At 37.4% G+C, this 18113-nt stretch overlaps 1 protein-coding gene across 5 annotated transcripts in view; it reads right to left on the bottom strand.

Annotated features, from left to right (window-relative positions):
* Nucleotides 1-18113, bottom strand: part of KIAA0825 (KIAA0825 ortholog) — a 234727-nt gene that overhangs the window by 143609 nt on the left and 73005 nt on the right. For all 5 annotated transcript variants that reach the window (XM_065860472.2, XM_071802499.1, XM_071802496.1 and 2 more), the window contains exons 7-12: nucleotides 16603-16697; nucleotides 15103-15330; nucleotides 13828-14093; nucleotides 12454-12604; nucleotides 5967-6157; nucleotides 3683-3865 (exon numbers count right to left, since the gene is read on the bottom strand). In XM_065860472.2, coding sequence (XP_065716544.1) covers nucleotides 3683-3865; nucleotides 5967-6157; nucleotides 12454-12604; nucleotides 13828-14093; nucleotides 15103-15330; nucleotides 16603-16697 — 1114 coding nt within the window. The remainder of the gene's footprint in view (nucleotides 1-3682; nucleotides 3866-5966; nucleotides 6158-12453; nucleotides 12605-13827; nucleotides 14094-15102; nucleotides 15331-16602; nucleotides 16698-18113) is intronic.

Genomic DNA, 18113 nt, shown 5'->3' with positions numbered 1-18113 from the left:
AGAGAGAATTACCCTTTTCAACAAGAAAGACGGGTGTAGAGCTTCTGAACTTCTACAAGAGATAGGGTGATTTACTTGGAAATTAATTTTACTAATCAAACAAAATCAGTAGTAAGAATTCACTACAGGGTTCAAAATGACCTTGAGTAAGCAATATCTGAGCAGGATTAGGAAATCGTGAATTTGTGCTTCGTGAATTCATGAAAACCTGAAGATTAAAAATAAAGCTGACTGTAATATAGATAAAGGGAGAACTTAAACAAGAAAATAATTATTTTAAAGACAACAATTTCAACATTGTGAGAAAACCGAAGGAAAAAAATTTTATTGTCTCTCATCCTCTGAAATATTTTGCTTAATATAGCAAAGCATAGAACCAACCTCCTACAAGAAAGCATGATAAATACAGTTTTGGTGAAAATCTGATAAAAAAGGGTAATACAACAATTCCGGTGCCAGTATTTCTCAGTGCCCACTGCTGGCTATGTAATTCCTGCCAACCCAACCCTGTGCCAGACAGTTTAGTTCAACTACTCTTCTGACGGAAGTATAATAATAGCTAGTAAGAAATTTGTTTTGACTATGAGTTATGTTAAAGCAGCTGCCTATAGTCTCAAAGCAGTGGATAGCATCTGTGAAAGTATTTAATACCACAGCAAGATTCAAAGCTACAGTGGTTTAATTCTCCAGCAGAGTGTGACAAGGTGAGAATTGATCTTGTAAGCCTCAGTGCAGGTGTGAAAAAATGAGATGCCAACAAGATGCATCCTAATGGTATTTCCTTGTAGACTTCAAAGGATTTAGCTCTGTATAAGGAATATACATAGCTAAAAATCAGTTTCATGAATTATAACTCTCATATGTTAACATTTAGATTAATAATTTCAGTTTTTGAAATTGAATGACAGGTATTTTTACCCAATAGACAGCAATTTTATGAAAAGAATCTCTAAGTCCTCCTCTCAGCATTCAAGTCATTCACCTGATTTCTTGTTGAGAAAGTACCATATAATAATTCATAGTACCAAATCACAAAAAAGTGCATCCACCTTACTCATTACAATCTTCCCTAACAGAAAGGTTGTCACCAAAGGAGGTTGGACTAGATGACTTCCAGCAGCCCTTTCCAACCAACATTTCTGTTATGCTAAAGTTGCTTCAGGAGGGCCAGAGGGGGATGGAGGAAAATGAATCACAGAAAAATAAGTGTTAAAAACTGATGACCCGAGACCCACAGGTGAGTTTGGGACCAGGTCCAAGTAACCTTGTCTAAGAGACAGCAGAATGTACAATGTTTGATCACAACATTAGGAAGGAGGAAGGATATGCCAGAGTCACTTTATTTGAAGTTAAGTATGTTATTAATTTTTCAACACCCCTATGATTTTGTTGCATTTCAACAACATAATAAAGAATTTTGAATAATTTTAATTCCCTGGAAACAATAGTTAATACAGCATCTCTAGTAACTTGGAAAAGAGCCAGTCCTATTATTAGACAACTCCTGGAAAACAATGTTCTGTCATCACCGCTTTTATGATTACACAAAACTTTCCTAAGCAGTCTAAAGATTAATTTAAACCCAGTCCCTGCAGGGAAATCTTCTAGTAACAAAAGTGAGCATGATAGATTTAAAAGAAAAATCTTTATTTCACTTCCAGTTAATTTTACCAAAGTTCAGGAAGATATAGAGCCAAGCTAACAGATGGAAATTCTGATTGTACAGATATAATTCTAAAGAGAACTGATGAAGGATTAGTATTCCTTTAAAACCAGGCACAACTTCTAAATTTGTTAGTGATACATTCTTAACATGATGAATTACGCACAAGTCAGTAAATAGTGGATTTAGGAATTCAACATAAAATTCAGTATATGAAAGTGTGGCCAAATGGATATAGTCATTCAAGAAGCTAATTTGGTAAATCTGTTTTTCCTCTGTATTCTGGACACTGGGTTGGGTTACCTGACAAATATTGGCTGTAATGAAACATAGAGTATAAAATAACTGTTTTAAGACAGGAGTTTCACCGGTTTTGAAAAACAAAGTTCTGAATACACACTGCACAGAAAGTATATTTTTTCACTTACAGAAAAATATGCATCATCTCTCTAACAATGTTTTTTAGCATATTATTTTTGTAACTATAAGAAAATATGACATTTTTTAAATATTCTTAAACAAAGCTGCCAGATTTTGGTTATGATTTGCAGAGTACTCTGTAGTAAATTAAATGAGCTGCATACATCAAGGTTTTGATCTCTAGAAAAGTAGATTAGGATACTGAAATTTATATGCCTAAATATGAAACCTATATGACCAAGTTGTTAATCTGTGGTATTTTACACAAAATACAAAATATGCTGCCCCACTCTCCCCATTGGCACTTTGTTCTGAAACTCAGTGACTTCTCAATTTGTGCACACTTTTCACTGTTCCAGACATAGATAGATCTGTAAACAACACAGGTAGCCGGAGGAGACTAGAATAGCTAAAAGGAACAGGTTATACTAGATATTTATTTAAGTCCACCATTCCAAAGGCTTTCATAAAGGAAAGGTGAAATGTCCAAGCTGACAGTAGAACCAGTTAAAGACACCACAATGTCCATCCCTGCCTCCACTGCTATTGCCACGGCATGGCTACCGAGCCCATCCATAAGTCACCTTCTTAATTGCTATTTTTTTCATGAATCTGCATTGTATAAGATCAAATATCCAGTTACAGTCTGCTTTTACGTGTTCCTCAGAGCCTACAACATTAAAATAAGCCCACAAATGACAAAAAATATTTAAAGAAGCTTAAATGGAAGAGGTCTCCACCCTCCTCTTCGTATCACTAGTATTACCTAGAATATTTTTATCTAGAGTAATAAAGCAAAAGCCAGTTGAACAGGATTTGACTTTCTTAGTTTTGGGTTTTGTTTTGATTTGTGATGTCACTCTGTATTCTCTCTTACACCAAATTTACCGCAGAATGCTTAGCATGAAAAAGAAATTAAAGACTTAGACCCAATTTCAGTGCAAGCAGTGTGACAGAATTTTGTAATGATGGGCATTCTACACTCTTTTAAACTATGTTTAACATTTTTGAAGCACACTGGTCATGTAAATAGATGAACGTTTCAGTAAATGATCTTTAAATTCCAGTACTTATAGAATTATTATGGGATGACAGCAGAACATTCTGATTTACCCAGAAGCTGAAGGTAGATAAATCTGACCAAGAAAGACAATGAAAGGTTTTCAATTGTATGAGTGACTAAGTCCTAGAAAACTTTACCAAAGGCTTTGGTACCATAGTAGTAAATGTTTTTAAACAATTTCTAACAAGATGTGTCTTAACTGAACAGTAAATTGCAAATTAGGGACAGTAATTACTAATGAAATTCTACTGTTCGCGTTACAGAGGAAATCAAACCAGACATTCACTATGGTCAATGTTATTACCAGAGAAAAAATGTGCAGTATGGAAGTTTGATCCAGATCTCAGCAGATATAATGGGGCTTTAGGTAAGATCATATAAGTTCAAGACCAAGTAAGGAGTAGTTAAAGGTTATAAAAATGTGTCAACACTACGCATTGCATTTGTACTTCAACACAATTATTCACCTTGTAGATCTATCCATATAAGCTCAAGAAACAATTTTATTTCAAACTGAACATTTCTTTGATACTCACTCATACAAATTCTTCAGTGGTGAAGTTAAAATAGCCAGCACAGAGAGCAGACTGTTGCAGTGGCTGTGTATTGTATAGATCTTGAGATCCTTGTCTTCATGTGGATTCAGAAACTCCTGCACAGAGCTACAAACTGACCAGAGCATATCTTCAGTGGACATCAAAATTGCTGCAATATCAATTCTGTACGGAAAAGAAACCCAAAAAACATTACTTTGGACATCAGGATAGCGGTAAATTTCAGTTAAACAGAGTGTCCCTGTGACAACAGAAAATACAAACACCATAGCACGGATTTCAACTTTTACCTTCTACCAGTGGTGTAGGAATTCTGAATCCAGTACACCACAGAAATTCAGTGCTTGCCCAAAAAGTTGTTATTGAAACTAGGTAAAAAGATAATGCCACTAGACGGGAACAACTTACCTTCTGAACTACAACTAGATAAAATTAAATTTATTTTTCTTTACGGCAATGTGTAATTAGAATGTACATATTATTTTCAAATCCTGCTGGAGGAAAAAAAGCATGACAAGTGAACTAAACCTTCAATTTTCAAAGCTTTAGTTGCACCATATTATGATGTGGAACGTTTCTGAGTCAGTAATCTGTTGCCTCTTGATATCAGCAGGCAGAGCATCGGGGGTCGTTGGCCTAAACAACGGCGAGAACCCAAACTATCACATTATCTCACAGGACTTCACTGACATACAACAGAGAGGAAACAGGTGGATAACACAAAATGTGTGGCAGGCATGAGGTTGGATTGAAAAAAAGTATCTAAGTACCTAAAAGTCAATGGGTGCATATGCAATCATCTGCATTTTTAAGGATCATCTTATTTTGGGGAAATCTAGGCAAACACACATGAACAGACATTTGTTTGTGTTACAGATCAGATCTCCAACATTTTAAGGAGCATTGGGAGAAAAGATCCCCCCCAAAGTACAGTATTATTTTAAAAAAATTAAAACTTTGGTGACAAAAATATATTAAATTATATTACTTTCGTTGTTGTGGGCATGACTCCATAATTCAATTCACTTACTGACAAATTTGGGAATCACCTTATTAAATAAAATAGCTTCTCTACAAAATGACAATGTAAAACGCTCCTTCTTACTCAGTATGTTGAAGCAAATTCCTACAGAATTGACCAATACTACTACATTTAAGAAATACTATATCAATACATATTCCTCATATTTCAGGGCAATATTTTTTTTTCCAGGAAATGTCCAGGAAAGTTTCCAGGAAACCTGTCTGTAACTGAAGATATAGAAGCGCCTAATAATGGTAAATTAGTGCAGGAATAGAGCATACAAACAGGTATTTTGACATGTAGAATAAAACTTTAGTTTTTTTCTCATCTATTCCAAAAAATGCGAACTTGTGTGAATCAATTAAGCTTCCATGACATTTCACAACAAAAGCTACGATGACCACACACAACTCTTAGCTCACACAGGACATCTCCTACAAATGATGGGTCTTAAGTTTTGAACTCGCATGGCCACCATGGACTGTGCCACTTCCAAAATCTAAACAGAGGACCATATTCATATAGAAAACATATATAGCAAAGGGGCAGGATGAGAAATATGCTGATTTCTTCAGTCAAACAAGAAATTGGCTAGAAAGAGGAAGGACAGAGGTAGGGTAAACTTCGACCTGGAGACAGGTGTTTTAGTATTTCTTAAAGAGAGCCTTCTTTCTGTCAAAACCTAAGAATCCCAATAAGGAGAACCTGTGGTTTCACATTTCCTAAAATGACAGGAGAAGGAATAGCCCCTTCTTCCTTCCTCCTTCTGCACCACCAGTTTCATTCCTGCAGATCTTTTGGTGTGACCTCATAGCTCTTTCACTTGAGAAGCCCTAAGAAAACCCAAATTCTATCAGAACACATGGAGTTTTCTTCAGCAATCAATGGCGTGATTACTAATCCTGATGCTGCCGTTTCTACCCATGTTTTTAGTTGCATCATGACTCCTCAAGGCACTGTTCATCATGATGCTTCCAAAACAGTCAAGCAGTTTATATGGAACAATTTCACCAAGAACTCCAAGGAGGTCTTTGATTCTGCCTAGTTTAGTACATGACTACCAAATATACTTAAATATACAAAATGTATTGAATTTAAATGAACATCAAGATACATAAATTGTGTCTACTCCCTCTGCTGTGTTCATTAAAATCTAAATTTGAATAAACGCAGTGCATAAGAGAAAAATAAGATTTACTTATTCTATCCATTTAAAGTGTGCATTAAATATAGAACCGTTACCTGATTTGTGGTGTTCTCTTGTAACTGGGGCAGGCCTGACAATATCTGGAGGACAGCATAGACAAAGATTGCTCTAGGACATCTGTAAGAATCTCCTGGGCTTTCTTCGGAGGTAGAATAGTCCATAGATCATGGTGAAGAGCAGCGCAGAAGTAATGCCACATCTGGATGGAGAACGAGCATCTTTCCCCCTATCGAAACCACCACACATTATTAATAAAAACATGCCTTCCAAAATGTAACTTAGTTCCTGTAGGTCTAAGTATTTAAATCTGAAAGAAAATAGCCAAAGAGTTTCAGGTACAGGATGACTGAAAAATGGTTCTTGACAAGATGTGAAACATCTCTATGAGCAAGGAAACACGTGTTCCATTTCAGTTACAAAACAAGAGTTCTGCCACAAAAAAAACCCAAAACACAGCATTTCACCTCTTACAGCCTTAATTAACCTGTTCTCAAAACCCACAGTGTTATAGGTCTAGTTTAAAAACATATATTCTGTACTCACTAGAATAGTCAGATTACTTTAATATAACAATTTGTCCTCAAAAGAAAATAATTACTTATATTACTTCAGCATATGTATTTCCCCAGATTCAAACTTGCCACATCTGACTGTGATTATGAAATTTCATTATACACGGTGTTTCACAAAGACGGACCCAATTTGAAATCACTGTACCTCTGAAACCGGGTCCGTCTCTTTGGAACACCTTGTATATAATGGATATGCAATAAGAGCAGAAAACAAAACCAAACAACCTAACAATTTGATAATAAGAGATGCACAGAATTTTTAAGTAAGATTGTTTTTTTGATCGTATAATGGTTACTTAACAAAACTAAATGTTTTCTGGGAAGAAAACAGCACTAGTATCAATATTTCATTACCTATACAGAACCTCCCCAATAGGACACAGAGATAAAATCAGAAAAGTCAAAATCACAGCAGTTGATCCATAATTTTTCTAAGAAGTTTACAGTTCAAATCATATTTAAATATTTCAACTAATAGCTATTCAGAAAATACCATTATGATTGAGTTACATCAAAACAAAGACTTGAATCTTCACTTCCCACATTCCAATGCAGTTGAGAAATATTCTAAGGATTTTTTTATGTTTTAGCATGATCAGAAATATAAAACAACCCCATGATGTTTAAAATAATGTAAGAGTTTTATAGACATCCTCCAATAATAATAAGAAAAAATAATCTGGCTTCTTTTTAAACACACCATATTAGCAGATTACTGGAAGTTGTCATTATTTCTCTGACACAGTATTTAAAGTGTATTTTAGATTTAAAATTGGTAAATTACAACAACGAACAAAAGTACCAAACTTGTGACCACTGCTCTAGCAATTAAGTCATGATTGGTGAAGGTATATATAAAATCTTATTTAGAAAAACTAAACATGTGACCCCCAAAATAAACAAAAAACCCACCAAACCCACAAACAAAAACAACCCTAAGCAAACAAAAACCAAACCAAACAAAAACCAACACCAACCAAACCCTTGCAAATTTCGAAGTTTCACTAATGCAGAAGAGAAAAATGTAATAGAGGTAAGTTTTAAAAGAAACTTACATGCCTAATTTTCTCTATGCATCTTTCAACAGGCAAACCAAACCAAATCATTCCGGTATTTTGAATAATCAAGCACTTGACAAGTGTTTCCATGCAGGTAGTCTTATATTAACCATGCATAGCCTTACATTAACCAAAAAGTCATATAATAAAATACTTAAAATAATTTCCTATTTTGCTTTTGTGAAATAAAATTACAATATTATTGCACAATATACTGAAACATCATCATATGAAAGTACACATCTACTTCATAACTTTGCGTAATTCAAACTTCAGTACATTTCTATAAGTCTGGTTTTCTTAGGCATATTACCAAGGTTAATCTTGAGATACATTCCAATAGAACTTATCTAGAAAAACAAACCATAAGCCTATCTTACAGATGTTTTACTAACATTTACCTTTCTTTGCAAATACATTTCAACTCTTATGGAATAAACTTACCATGTAAAAAATAAGTAGTTCGACTGCCTAATGAAAACTAATTTATTTTGGTCATATCTTTAATTTCAAAAACCAGTTAAAAATTTTTAAAAGCTATGCAGACTTAACAAAGAGAAATATAATTCCAAATTGATTTTCTAATGTGGGGTATTTATTTTTTTGAGTAACTGAATGCTGGCAAGTTTTACCTTTTAACTGTGTGACTAAAAGCAAGAACGGCTTTATTTACTCTGCTCTACTTAATTTAAAGCAGTAAATTGCATATCACTCCTTTTCTAACATCGTACCTCCACTGCAGAAGCCACAGTTTCACTGAAGATTTAATGAGATTCATTCCCCTTTTCTGACCTGTTTTTCTATTTGTTGCAATTTCTAGACAATTCCACTGGTAAACATCTGCTATTTTTGCAGGCTTCATATAATACAAACAGATGCGAGTTTTTATTTAGCTTATATATCAGGAAACAAGCAGCTGCACTTTATTACAGAAGCCACTCAATATTATCTTTGAACAGACAATCCTTTATTCTTTGACTATTAGAAAACATAAGTTCCCAAAGCTATGGCAGATGTCTCCTGCACTAAAAGCTCGGTTTGAAGATGTCATCTGGAGAACTGGGTTTTGGGCACACCCCACCAGCCTGTCCCTGAACCCAGACTCCGAACTGTGCTCTCAGAGCTCAGCTCACATCCCACATCACCATAAATTCGTTACTCATATCTCACAAAATCTCTGCTTAACTTTCCTAAAAGATGTTCAAAACCTTCTGTGATCTCATAGTGATTATACTTCTTTTAATTCCAGTTTCCACCATTGGATTAGGCGCATGTCAGAGGGAGCAGCCACTGAAATCAGCTATGAAAGTCAACAAATACTTTAATACGCATTGTTCTTATATTTACAATGCAGAAAATTCTTATATAGAATGTAATTATGATACCATTTTCTACCAGTCTTCTCCTCAGATGTTACCATTCTACAAAAAACCAAACAAATGGATACAGAAACTGCAGCTTCATGTAATCAAACATGGACACTGTCCGGGTTGGCTGGAACTTGGGAATAAAGTTATACATGTATATATATAAAATTATATTCATGATCTTTGGAAGAAGGAGCAGGCTGCTCAAGAGGAATACAAGAATTCTGTGAGGTTATGCAGGGAGAAAATTAGGATGGCCAAACCCAAGTAGAGCTGTGCCTGGCTACTGCTGTAAAAGAGAACAAAAGATGCTTCTATAAATACATCAGCAAGCAAAGGAGGGCTAAGGAGAATCTCCGCCTCCTGACGGATGTGGGGGGAACACAGAGCCAGAGGATGAGGGAAGGGCTGAGGTACTAAATGCCTTTTTTGCCTCAGTCTTCAGTAGTCAGAACAGTTGTGCTCCAGGTAGCCAGCACTCTCAGCCAGAAGACAGGGATGGGGAGCAGAATGAAGCCCCAGTAATCCAAGGGGAAATGGTTGGTGACCTGCTACACCACTTGGACACCCGCAAGCCTATGGGACCAGACAGGATACACCCAAGGGTGCTCAGGGAGTTGGTGCAGGTGCCCACCAAGCCACTTTCAATCATTTATCAGTGGTCCTGGCTAACTGGGGAGGTCCCAGTTGACTGGAAGTTGGCAAATGTGAGGCCCATCTACAAGAAAGGGTGGAAGGAGGATCTGGAAAATTACAGCCCTGTCAGTCTGACCTTGGTGCCGGGAAAGGTCATGGAACAGATCATCCCATGTGCCAATCACGTGGCACATACAAGACAACCAAGTGATCAGACCCGGTCAACACGGATTTATGAAAGGCAGGTCCTGCTTGACCAACCTGATCTCCTTCTACGACAAGGTGACCCACCCAGTACATGAGGGAAAGGCTGTGGATGTTCTGTACTTAGACTTCAGTAAGACCTTTGACACCGTATCCCACGGCATCTCCTGGAGAAGCTGGAGCCCATGGTCTGGATGGTGTATCTGCAATGGATAAAGAACTGACTGGAGGGTCAGGCCTAAAGAGTTGTGGTGAATGGAGCCAAATCCAGTTGGCGGCCGGTCACGAGTGGTGTCCTCAGGGCTCAGTATGGGGGCCAGTTCTGTTTAATCTCTTTATCAGTGATCTGGATGAGGGGATTGAGAGCACCCTTAGTAAGTTTGCGGACAACACCAAGTTGGGTGGGAGTATTGATCTGCTGGATGGCAGGAAGGATCTAGGAAGGGATTTGGACCAGCTGGATAGCTGGGCTGAAGCCAGTTGTCTGAGGTTCAACAAGGCCAAGGGCCGGGTCCTGCACTTGCGTCACAACAACCCCATGAAAGCTGCAGACTGGGAAAGAGCGGTTGGAAAAGGCCCTGGGGGTGTTGGTGCCAGCGGCTGAACATGAGCCAGAGTGTGCCCAGGTGGCCAAGAGGCCACAGCATCCTGGCTGGTACCAGCACTGGTGTGGCCAGCAGGCCCAGGGCAGTGACCGAACCTGTGCTGGGACCTGGGGAGGACAAACCGCCAATCCTGGGACAGTTCTGGCCCCTCATCATCAGCAGGACATTGAGGCACCAGAGAGAGTGGAGAGAAGGGAACGGAGCTGGTGAGAGGCTGGAGCACAAGTGTGATGGGAGCGGCTGAGGGACCTGGGGGGTTCAGCTGGAGAACAGGAGCTGAGGGGAGACCTTCTGATCTCTGAACTGCCTGAAAGGAGCTTGGAGCCAGGGGATCGGGCTCTGCTCCCCAGGAACAAGCGCCAGCAGCAGAGGAAACGGCCTCAAGTTGCGCCAGGGGAGGTTGAGGTTGGATCTGGGAACAATTTCTTCCCCAAAGGGCTGTGGGGCATTGGAACAGGCTGCCCAGGGCAGTGCTGGAGTCACCATCCCTGGGGGGGTTTAAAAGGCATTTAGATGAGGTTCTTAGGGACATGGGTCAGCACCTGAGTTAGGTTATGACTGGACTTGATGATCCTGAGGGTCTCTTCCAACCAAAACAATTCCATGACTGTATGTGCACGACTCGGAGGCAGAGCCTCACACTTGCTGCTAGAAATTTCATCTCCGTAACAAGCAGTACATCTTACACCAGGCTCTTCCATTGGGATGTCTACCAAAGCTCTGAGCAGACCATGGCTCATCCTTGGGCACGGCCCATGGTGCAGTAAGAAGAGCAGAGCAACGAAGTAAAATTACATACTTCTCACATCAAGTCCTGCAAAGCGCACAGAGCTGACACACCAGCTTTCTTCATCCATTCCTACACATATAATTTCTGATCAGGAATGATAAAATTGCTTATCTAATCCATACTCTTTCCTCTTCAGACAGTTACAGCTGGGCATTAGGTTTTCTCCACGGTGAACAGTTATTTGGTCACCGATAAACAGGACACAGCACCATATGGTCTACAAGCAGTGGTGATCATGTCATGATTTATCAGTTGCCAAAAGCCACTAAATTTCTTACCTTCTTATCAACCCAGGACATGTGGGCTTACATTCAAACAAAAGTAAAATGCTTATTTATTTGTCTTTGAGGGATGGGAATTTTCATAGATTACTTGGATTATTAAGGTGCGCATCACCTGTCCAGTACAGATTTTTGTCACTTACTCAGCAGGTTTTCGTATTACTTCTGTAGAATACATGTATTACACAGGGTTTTCTCTCTTGTAAGAGTTCTAGAAAACGTTCAACCAAAACACCCTAATTCTCTCACACAACAAATGATTTAAGGAAGGGTGGGACTTTGTCTCCATGAGATCTCAGTTATTATCGGTAAAAAAACATATAATACTTTCACTTTATACTGAAATTAAGTGAAAATATCTTCAAACAGTATACGTAAATCTATGACTGCATTTAACTGGGATGAAAAAAACCCAATAAATTATAATAATTCACTTGATCCTTAGTTTTTTTTTTTCACAGAATCATTAGGACTATAGTGTAAGACTTCAAAATGCAGGTAAAATAGCACTAGGTATGTCAGAAATACATTGTTGAATGCTAGATGTAACGATATTGGCCAGCTTTCTTTATTACATCCTTCACTCGCAAAAGGTAAAAAGGAGAACAATTTGAAAATAAAAATTAAAAAAATCAGATTAAAAAATGTGCAGGAGAAAAAAGTTGTCTTTCATTTTCATATGTCAAAATTTCTACGAAAAGAAGAGTTAAAACGATGATGTTTTCTTTACTGAGTTCTATATAAACATCCTGGACTCAACACACAATATTTTATTAAGCAAATGACACAAGCACTCCATGGTAATGATTTATCTCATCTTTAAATGACTGTTTTCCTACAGTATTTCTACAGAGAGATTTGCCTGCAATAATCAGATATTCCAAAATAGCAAATTCCAACAATCTCTATGTAAAAATAATGCTGATCTTATGCTTCTAATTAGTCAGAGAGCTGGCAACCAGTAAAACACATTTTGTAAAAGGGAGGCACAGTAAACTTAACCTCGCACCTCATAAAAAGCTTTGTAGTCATCCCAGTGGTGGCTCTCAGCATCCTGTAAAATGCTCGTAGCACAAACTCTGACGCAGTAGTTCGTAACTTGAAACTGGAGGACGCTGATGAATTCCTGATATTGTTGGACAGGCACCAGGAACAGGGGTCTGTTCAGAGAGAACGATCAAAGAGGCAAAGATTGAAAGGCTGTGCAGTAGGAGGTAACGATCCCCAGCGTGCAAATGGTTTTGATTATTAGGTATCAATCATTCATTTCCTCTCGGTCCTGGAGTCTGAACCTAGCATTCGCTTCTGAAAAATATCTGGTCTTTGTTTCACAAGTTCTTTGAAAAATATTGGCTCATCTAGAAATTCTCATTTAACTAAGTCGCTGAGAAATACATCACTTCATCCTATTTGCTGAGATAAAAGTACATTTGTCATTCAGTTATGGGGAGATTCTGGGCTGCAGCATAATTGCATCGGCACTGAGTGTGATAGAGAAAACATAAACGCAGAATCCAGAGATTATTTTTGGTAGGTATGTACTAAAACTCTTTCATAATACACAGAAGGAGAATTATTGAGCAATATTTCGGCTCATTCGCAAAGACACCCTTCATGCGGGAGAGAGTGAAACAGAGGGGAAGTAGCTCAACTGTGCCCTAAGAAATCACAAATCTCTTGAACATTTTGTTAGTTCAGAAGTCCCTCCCAAAAGTCCCAATCTCCACTTTTCAATTACATATGGCCAAGAACACATGGACCAATATAGAGATTCCTAGTATCTTAAGCCAAAATCTCCTGGTAGCACAGCAAATGTAGTTCTATTGCCCCACAGGTCAAACACTGTCTTGGGCTTTGCGCTACTGCTTCGTATCTTCTCTGCTTTTTATTCTGCACGCAATGAAACACGAATTCTAAAACCATGTTGGATGTATTTGTTCATATTTCTGAATACAGACCATGTAAGGAAAAAGCACAGGAACGTGTATTTATACTGTCCTCTAAGATTGCTATGTGCTAAATCAGATTTTATGAAAATTCAGCTATTGGAAAGGTCAGAAAAGGAAATTATGGCCTTAGCCCTCTATTTATATGAGAGCAGAGTACATTCAGTTCACTGGACAATCCTATTTACTCAAGCTTAATAAATAAAAAATATTGATCTGCAAATCAAACGCAGATCTTAAACATAAATGATTTGTTTTGTAATGGCTGCTTTAGATTATTAATAGCTTTGATTCAGGTCTTTCCATAAATAGCACACGCAGTGCATGGGCTAAAAAATATGATGCAATTTGGAAAAGTACCGCCATGCTGTATCACCAAAGTGGATCCTTGTGTTATTTATGTTTGAATTAAACCACTGTAAGTAAAAAGGACTCACTTTTTGCTCGTTTCTCTCATTAAATTGCTATACATGGTAAGATGCTGAAAGACATATATCGCCGTGGATAGGGCAGCGTACAAGTCTTGCAGGGGAGCCTTGGAGGGAACGTCTTTGCTCTTCTCGTCCAGCCTCGCCAGGACAGCTGCGGCCACTTCGCTGCAGGCGTCCACAAAGTTCGCTCTGATGTCCTCCAGAGAATCGTCCCTGCACGCCAGAGCCAACGGGAGCAACGTGTCCAGCTCCTCCACGATGTCGGCACAGAACTGAGACACACAAACGTGGCATCGCGTTATTTGTGTTCTGGAGGCACTATTTTAATTCATACGCACGAGGGTCAGATTCTTGAATAATGAAATTGGCGCAAAATGTAAATATATCATATCAGCTTTACAAACATTTTGTTCTGTTATACAGGGAAGAAACATTTATCTACTGTAAATTAATTATTATTTCATTCCTTCTTGCTTTAAAGCTGCATAATATATCTTGCAGAAAAAAAATTAAAACCATCTTACGCTAATAACATCTTCATTTTGTTTATGATTATATTAGACGTACATTCAAAGCATAAGGTTAATTCCTTATAAACAAAGCTAATTTTCTAAACTAATTCATTTTGAAAAATTGTTTACAAACATATTTCTTAATACTGAATTTGAACACAAACTTTTAATCTCTTAGTAAATTCATACATTGATCTCCCTAAAATTAACTCCCAAGAGCCCGTCTGGTATTTTAAGCAAACATTCATTAACAGCATTCCAAATTTTATAGAACAGTTGCAAAGCCTACTAAATTAAAAAAAAATTCAAACACATATTCTCTTGGAAAAATAATTTAATTAATCATAATAAATGACCTTTCAGCCAAATCAAAGAAGTCTAATTTGGCTATATTATTGGTTATGCTGATTAGTTAAACGGCATGTCTAAGGATATGAATACAGAAAATCCCTTTATAGCTATGCTTCAAAGCTTTCAGCATTTTCACATCAAACCACTTGGTAACAGAGTAGATACTAATCACAATGTTTTAGAACTTTTTGGATTAAAAAAAAAATATAATGCCAGCAAAGTTTAAAAGTTAATTCTTTCAAGTATAGACTATGGGTTATTGTATAAAGCTCTGTTCAGCCTCAGCCTCTCACTTTCTTCCTAATTCCATTTATATAAGATATAGAATATTAATGGTACTGTAAGTACTTCAAAGCGTAGATGGCAAACAGCCTTGGCATTCTGTCTCCCCTCAAACTTCAGATCTTTTGATACCTGCCTTAGCAATTCGTTTTGGTTGCTCCTCCTGTTGGACTGCTCCGCAGGACTCCCTCATTTGCTGGTTGTTTACAAGACTCATTGCATAGCCTGCAGCTGAAAACTCTTCTTTCTGCTCATGTTGAAGAATTTTAGTTGAAAAATCCTTGATTGCTATTGTTATACAGTGAGCCACGGAGGAAGACAGGTCTTTAAATGCATTTCTCCACCCAAAATTCAGTAAAATAGGCTGAAATACATACATTGAATCAATCCAAATTCATTATTGAGTGTTAGTATTGTCTGCAACTTATACAAACATCCATAATTAAATTAAAGGACATAATCATATTTTGAAACTCATGTTAATAAGTTAAACTATATTCTGCTAGCCTTTAAATCATATTAAAAGCACTCAACAAAAATGAATGTGCATAACCATCTTTAGTTTGTCATCAAAATTTTAATAAATACATTTATAAAAAAAACTGTATAAACAAGATTTACTTATCCTCTTTAACAGAATCCATTTTAAAAAGTCAAACACATTTATAACCATTTCCAATAGTTTAACAAGTAACCCAGCAATGGATACCCTGTAATAATTTCCACTGCAAGGGTACAACTGGAAGCTATTAACTATGAATATTAATGGAGGACATTTAGAGAAGCTGATTTTAACACAGACACTCTGGATTTCACTTCTCTAGAGCTGGATTTAGCAAATATTAAAATGTTTAAATAGAGATTTCTAGTTTCCATCCAATGCCGGCTTCTACTACGGTTTACACTAGTTCACTAGACTCATGAGAAGCAGACACACCAGGACGCCGTTACTTTTCCACTAATCTTGCTTTGCACTGCTCATATTGTTCTTAGTAATCTATTAAATGGAGGAACATTACTCTCACAAACCGATTCAATTTTTAAAAATTATTTCAGAACTAAAATTGAGCCTTTAGGAAATTAAATTCCATTATCGCATTATCCATTATCAGACTTGTTAGAGAATTTAGGTCTCACAAATTCAACAATAAAAATTTGTTTAGTAGTAGATGGAAGCCAGACTAAAGCTTAATCTTGTACATACCTTCTACAAAGTATAGTGTTTACTACACAGTAGTTTGTTGTCATCAAAGAAACCAGATATCGTATTTATCCCTATATGAAGCATCATCAAGATCAAATGCTCCAAACTTGATGATAGATTTAAGATTCTGCTGTTTAGGAATATATTCAATATTGAAGAAAGTTATCATGTTTTACCATTTTTTTACTATTTTGTTATGAGATATCTTACACTTCTGATGTTAAATCCATTCTGTTATTAAATCTTAAATAACAACTACTTCTTCATGAATTTATTCCATCTTAACTGAGACTTTGCACCTAAAATTAATTGCAGTAGCTAAATAATGGAGCTACAGCAATAGGTGTTTATAATGAACATGGTGACAGACTACACTGGAGACACAGACAAAAGAAAATCCCCTACAAAGTGTAAGATGCTTTTCATACTCACTTCTTCTACCTGAAGTAACTGTTCAGGAAGCACACTGGTTTCATTTGCTCTAGTTTCTCCTATTAAAAGCTCCCCACTAGCTTTCTTCAGAACTCCTGCACAGTATGATAAAAGGGATCAAAGTTAAGATTAATTCTGTAGAAAAGTCAGCAGCCTACAACACTTTCTGATATATCAATATGAAGCATAAAAAAACCCTCAACAAGATGTAGGGGAATACTAATGTTATGATAAAGTCAAATTCAGGTTATACACAGCTCCTTTTATATAACATGATGAAATCCACATCCCATTGTATTAATATTTTATACAAACGCACATATAATGTGTAAAATATAGTTTCTTTTGTCATTAATTCATTTTTATACTCATTGTGCAGTCACCTATTCCTAGGGAGAACAGATAACATTAGAACAGCTATGTATAAATTAATTTCTATTCTTTGTTCAATAAATTGTATGAATTGCACACTAATGTATTTTTACAGTTTTTATTTATTTGGAAATGCCAATATGATAAGAATAAAAAGACAGTTAATTAGTACAGTTATTATGAACAAAATAATGGTGACAGGAACAAGAAAAAGTGAAGGTCCTTAAGAAGGGTTGGTACAAACCCCACTCATATATCTTGGAGAAATGGGAATATTGCCCCAGTTTTGAGAAGGACAAACCAATATCTGGGGTAGATATCACTTTCATCAGTGTTTCAAGCAACCCAGGATGTTCCTGAAGTGACTGATGATAACTTCCTTCTTCAAGTGATAGAGGAGCCAACGAGGAGAAGGGCTGTGCTCTATCTCATACCAAAAAGGAGGCGTTTGTTGGGAATATGAAGGTCACTTGGCTACAGTGACCACGAGACGGTGGAGTTCAGGATCCCAAGGGCGGGAGGAGGTTGAAAAGCAAGCTTACATCCCTAGGCTTCAGGAGAGCAGACCTTGCCCTCTTCAAAGAGCTGATTGGAAGAGTCCCATTGGATAAGGCCCTTGATTGAAATGGCACCCAAGAAAACTGTTTAATATTCAAGGATCACCTCCTCCAAGTTCAAGAGTTGGAAAAAAAATGCCAGGAGGCCTGCATGGATGAACAAGTAGATCCTAGCCAAGCTTGAGCACCCGCAGAGGGTGGAAGTAAGTACAGGAACACAAGAAAAAATCTGTGAGCACCCAGGGATGAAGTTAGGAAAGCTAAGCCCAAATGCAACTAAATCTGTGCAGGGACAGACAGACAAAAAGAAGGTTCTCTGGAAGCACACAGGTGACAAAGAGAAGACTAGTGAAAATGCAGACCTATTGCTCAATGAGATGGGGGACCTGGTTACGGAGACATGGGAAAGCCTGACATACCAAATGCCTTCTTTGCCTCAGTCTTTACTAGCAAGTCTGGCCTTCAGTAATCCCACGTCCCACAGTCGAGGAGGGGTAAGGTTGGAGAAAGGAAGATGTACCCTTGGTGGAAAAGGATTTGGTCTGGGAGTACTAAAGCAAGTGGACATACACAAGTCCATGG

The sequence above is a fragment of the Patagioenas fasciata genome, chromosome Z (genome assembly GCF_037038585.1).
Source record: "Patagioenas fasciata isolate bPatFas1 chromosome Z, bPatFas1.hap1, whole genome shotgun sequence".
NCBI classification, from domain to species: Eukaryota; Metazoa; Chordata; class Aves; order Columbiformes; family Columbidae; genus Patagioenas; species Patagioenas fasciata.
This window is presented reverse-complemented; position numbering and strand designations above follow the sequence as displayed.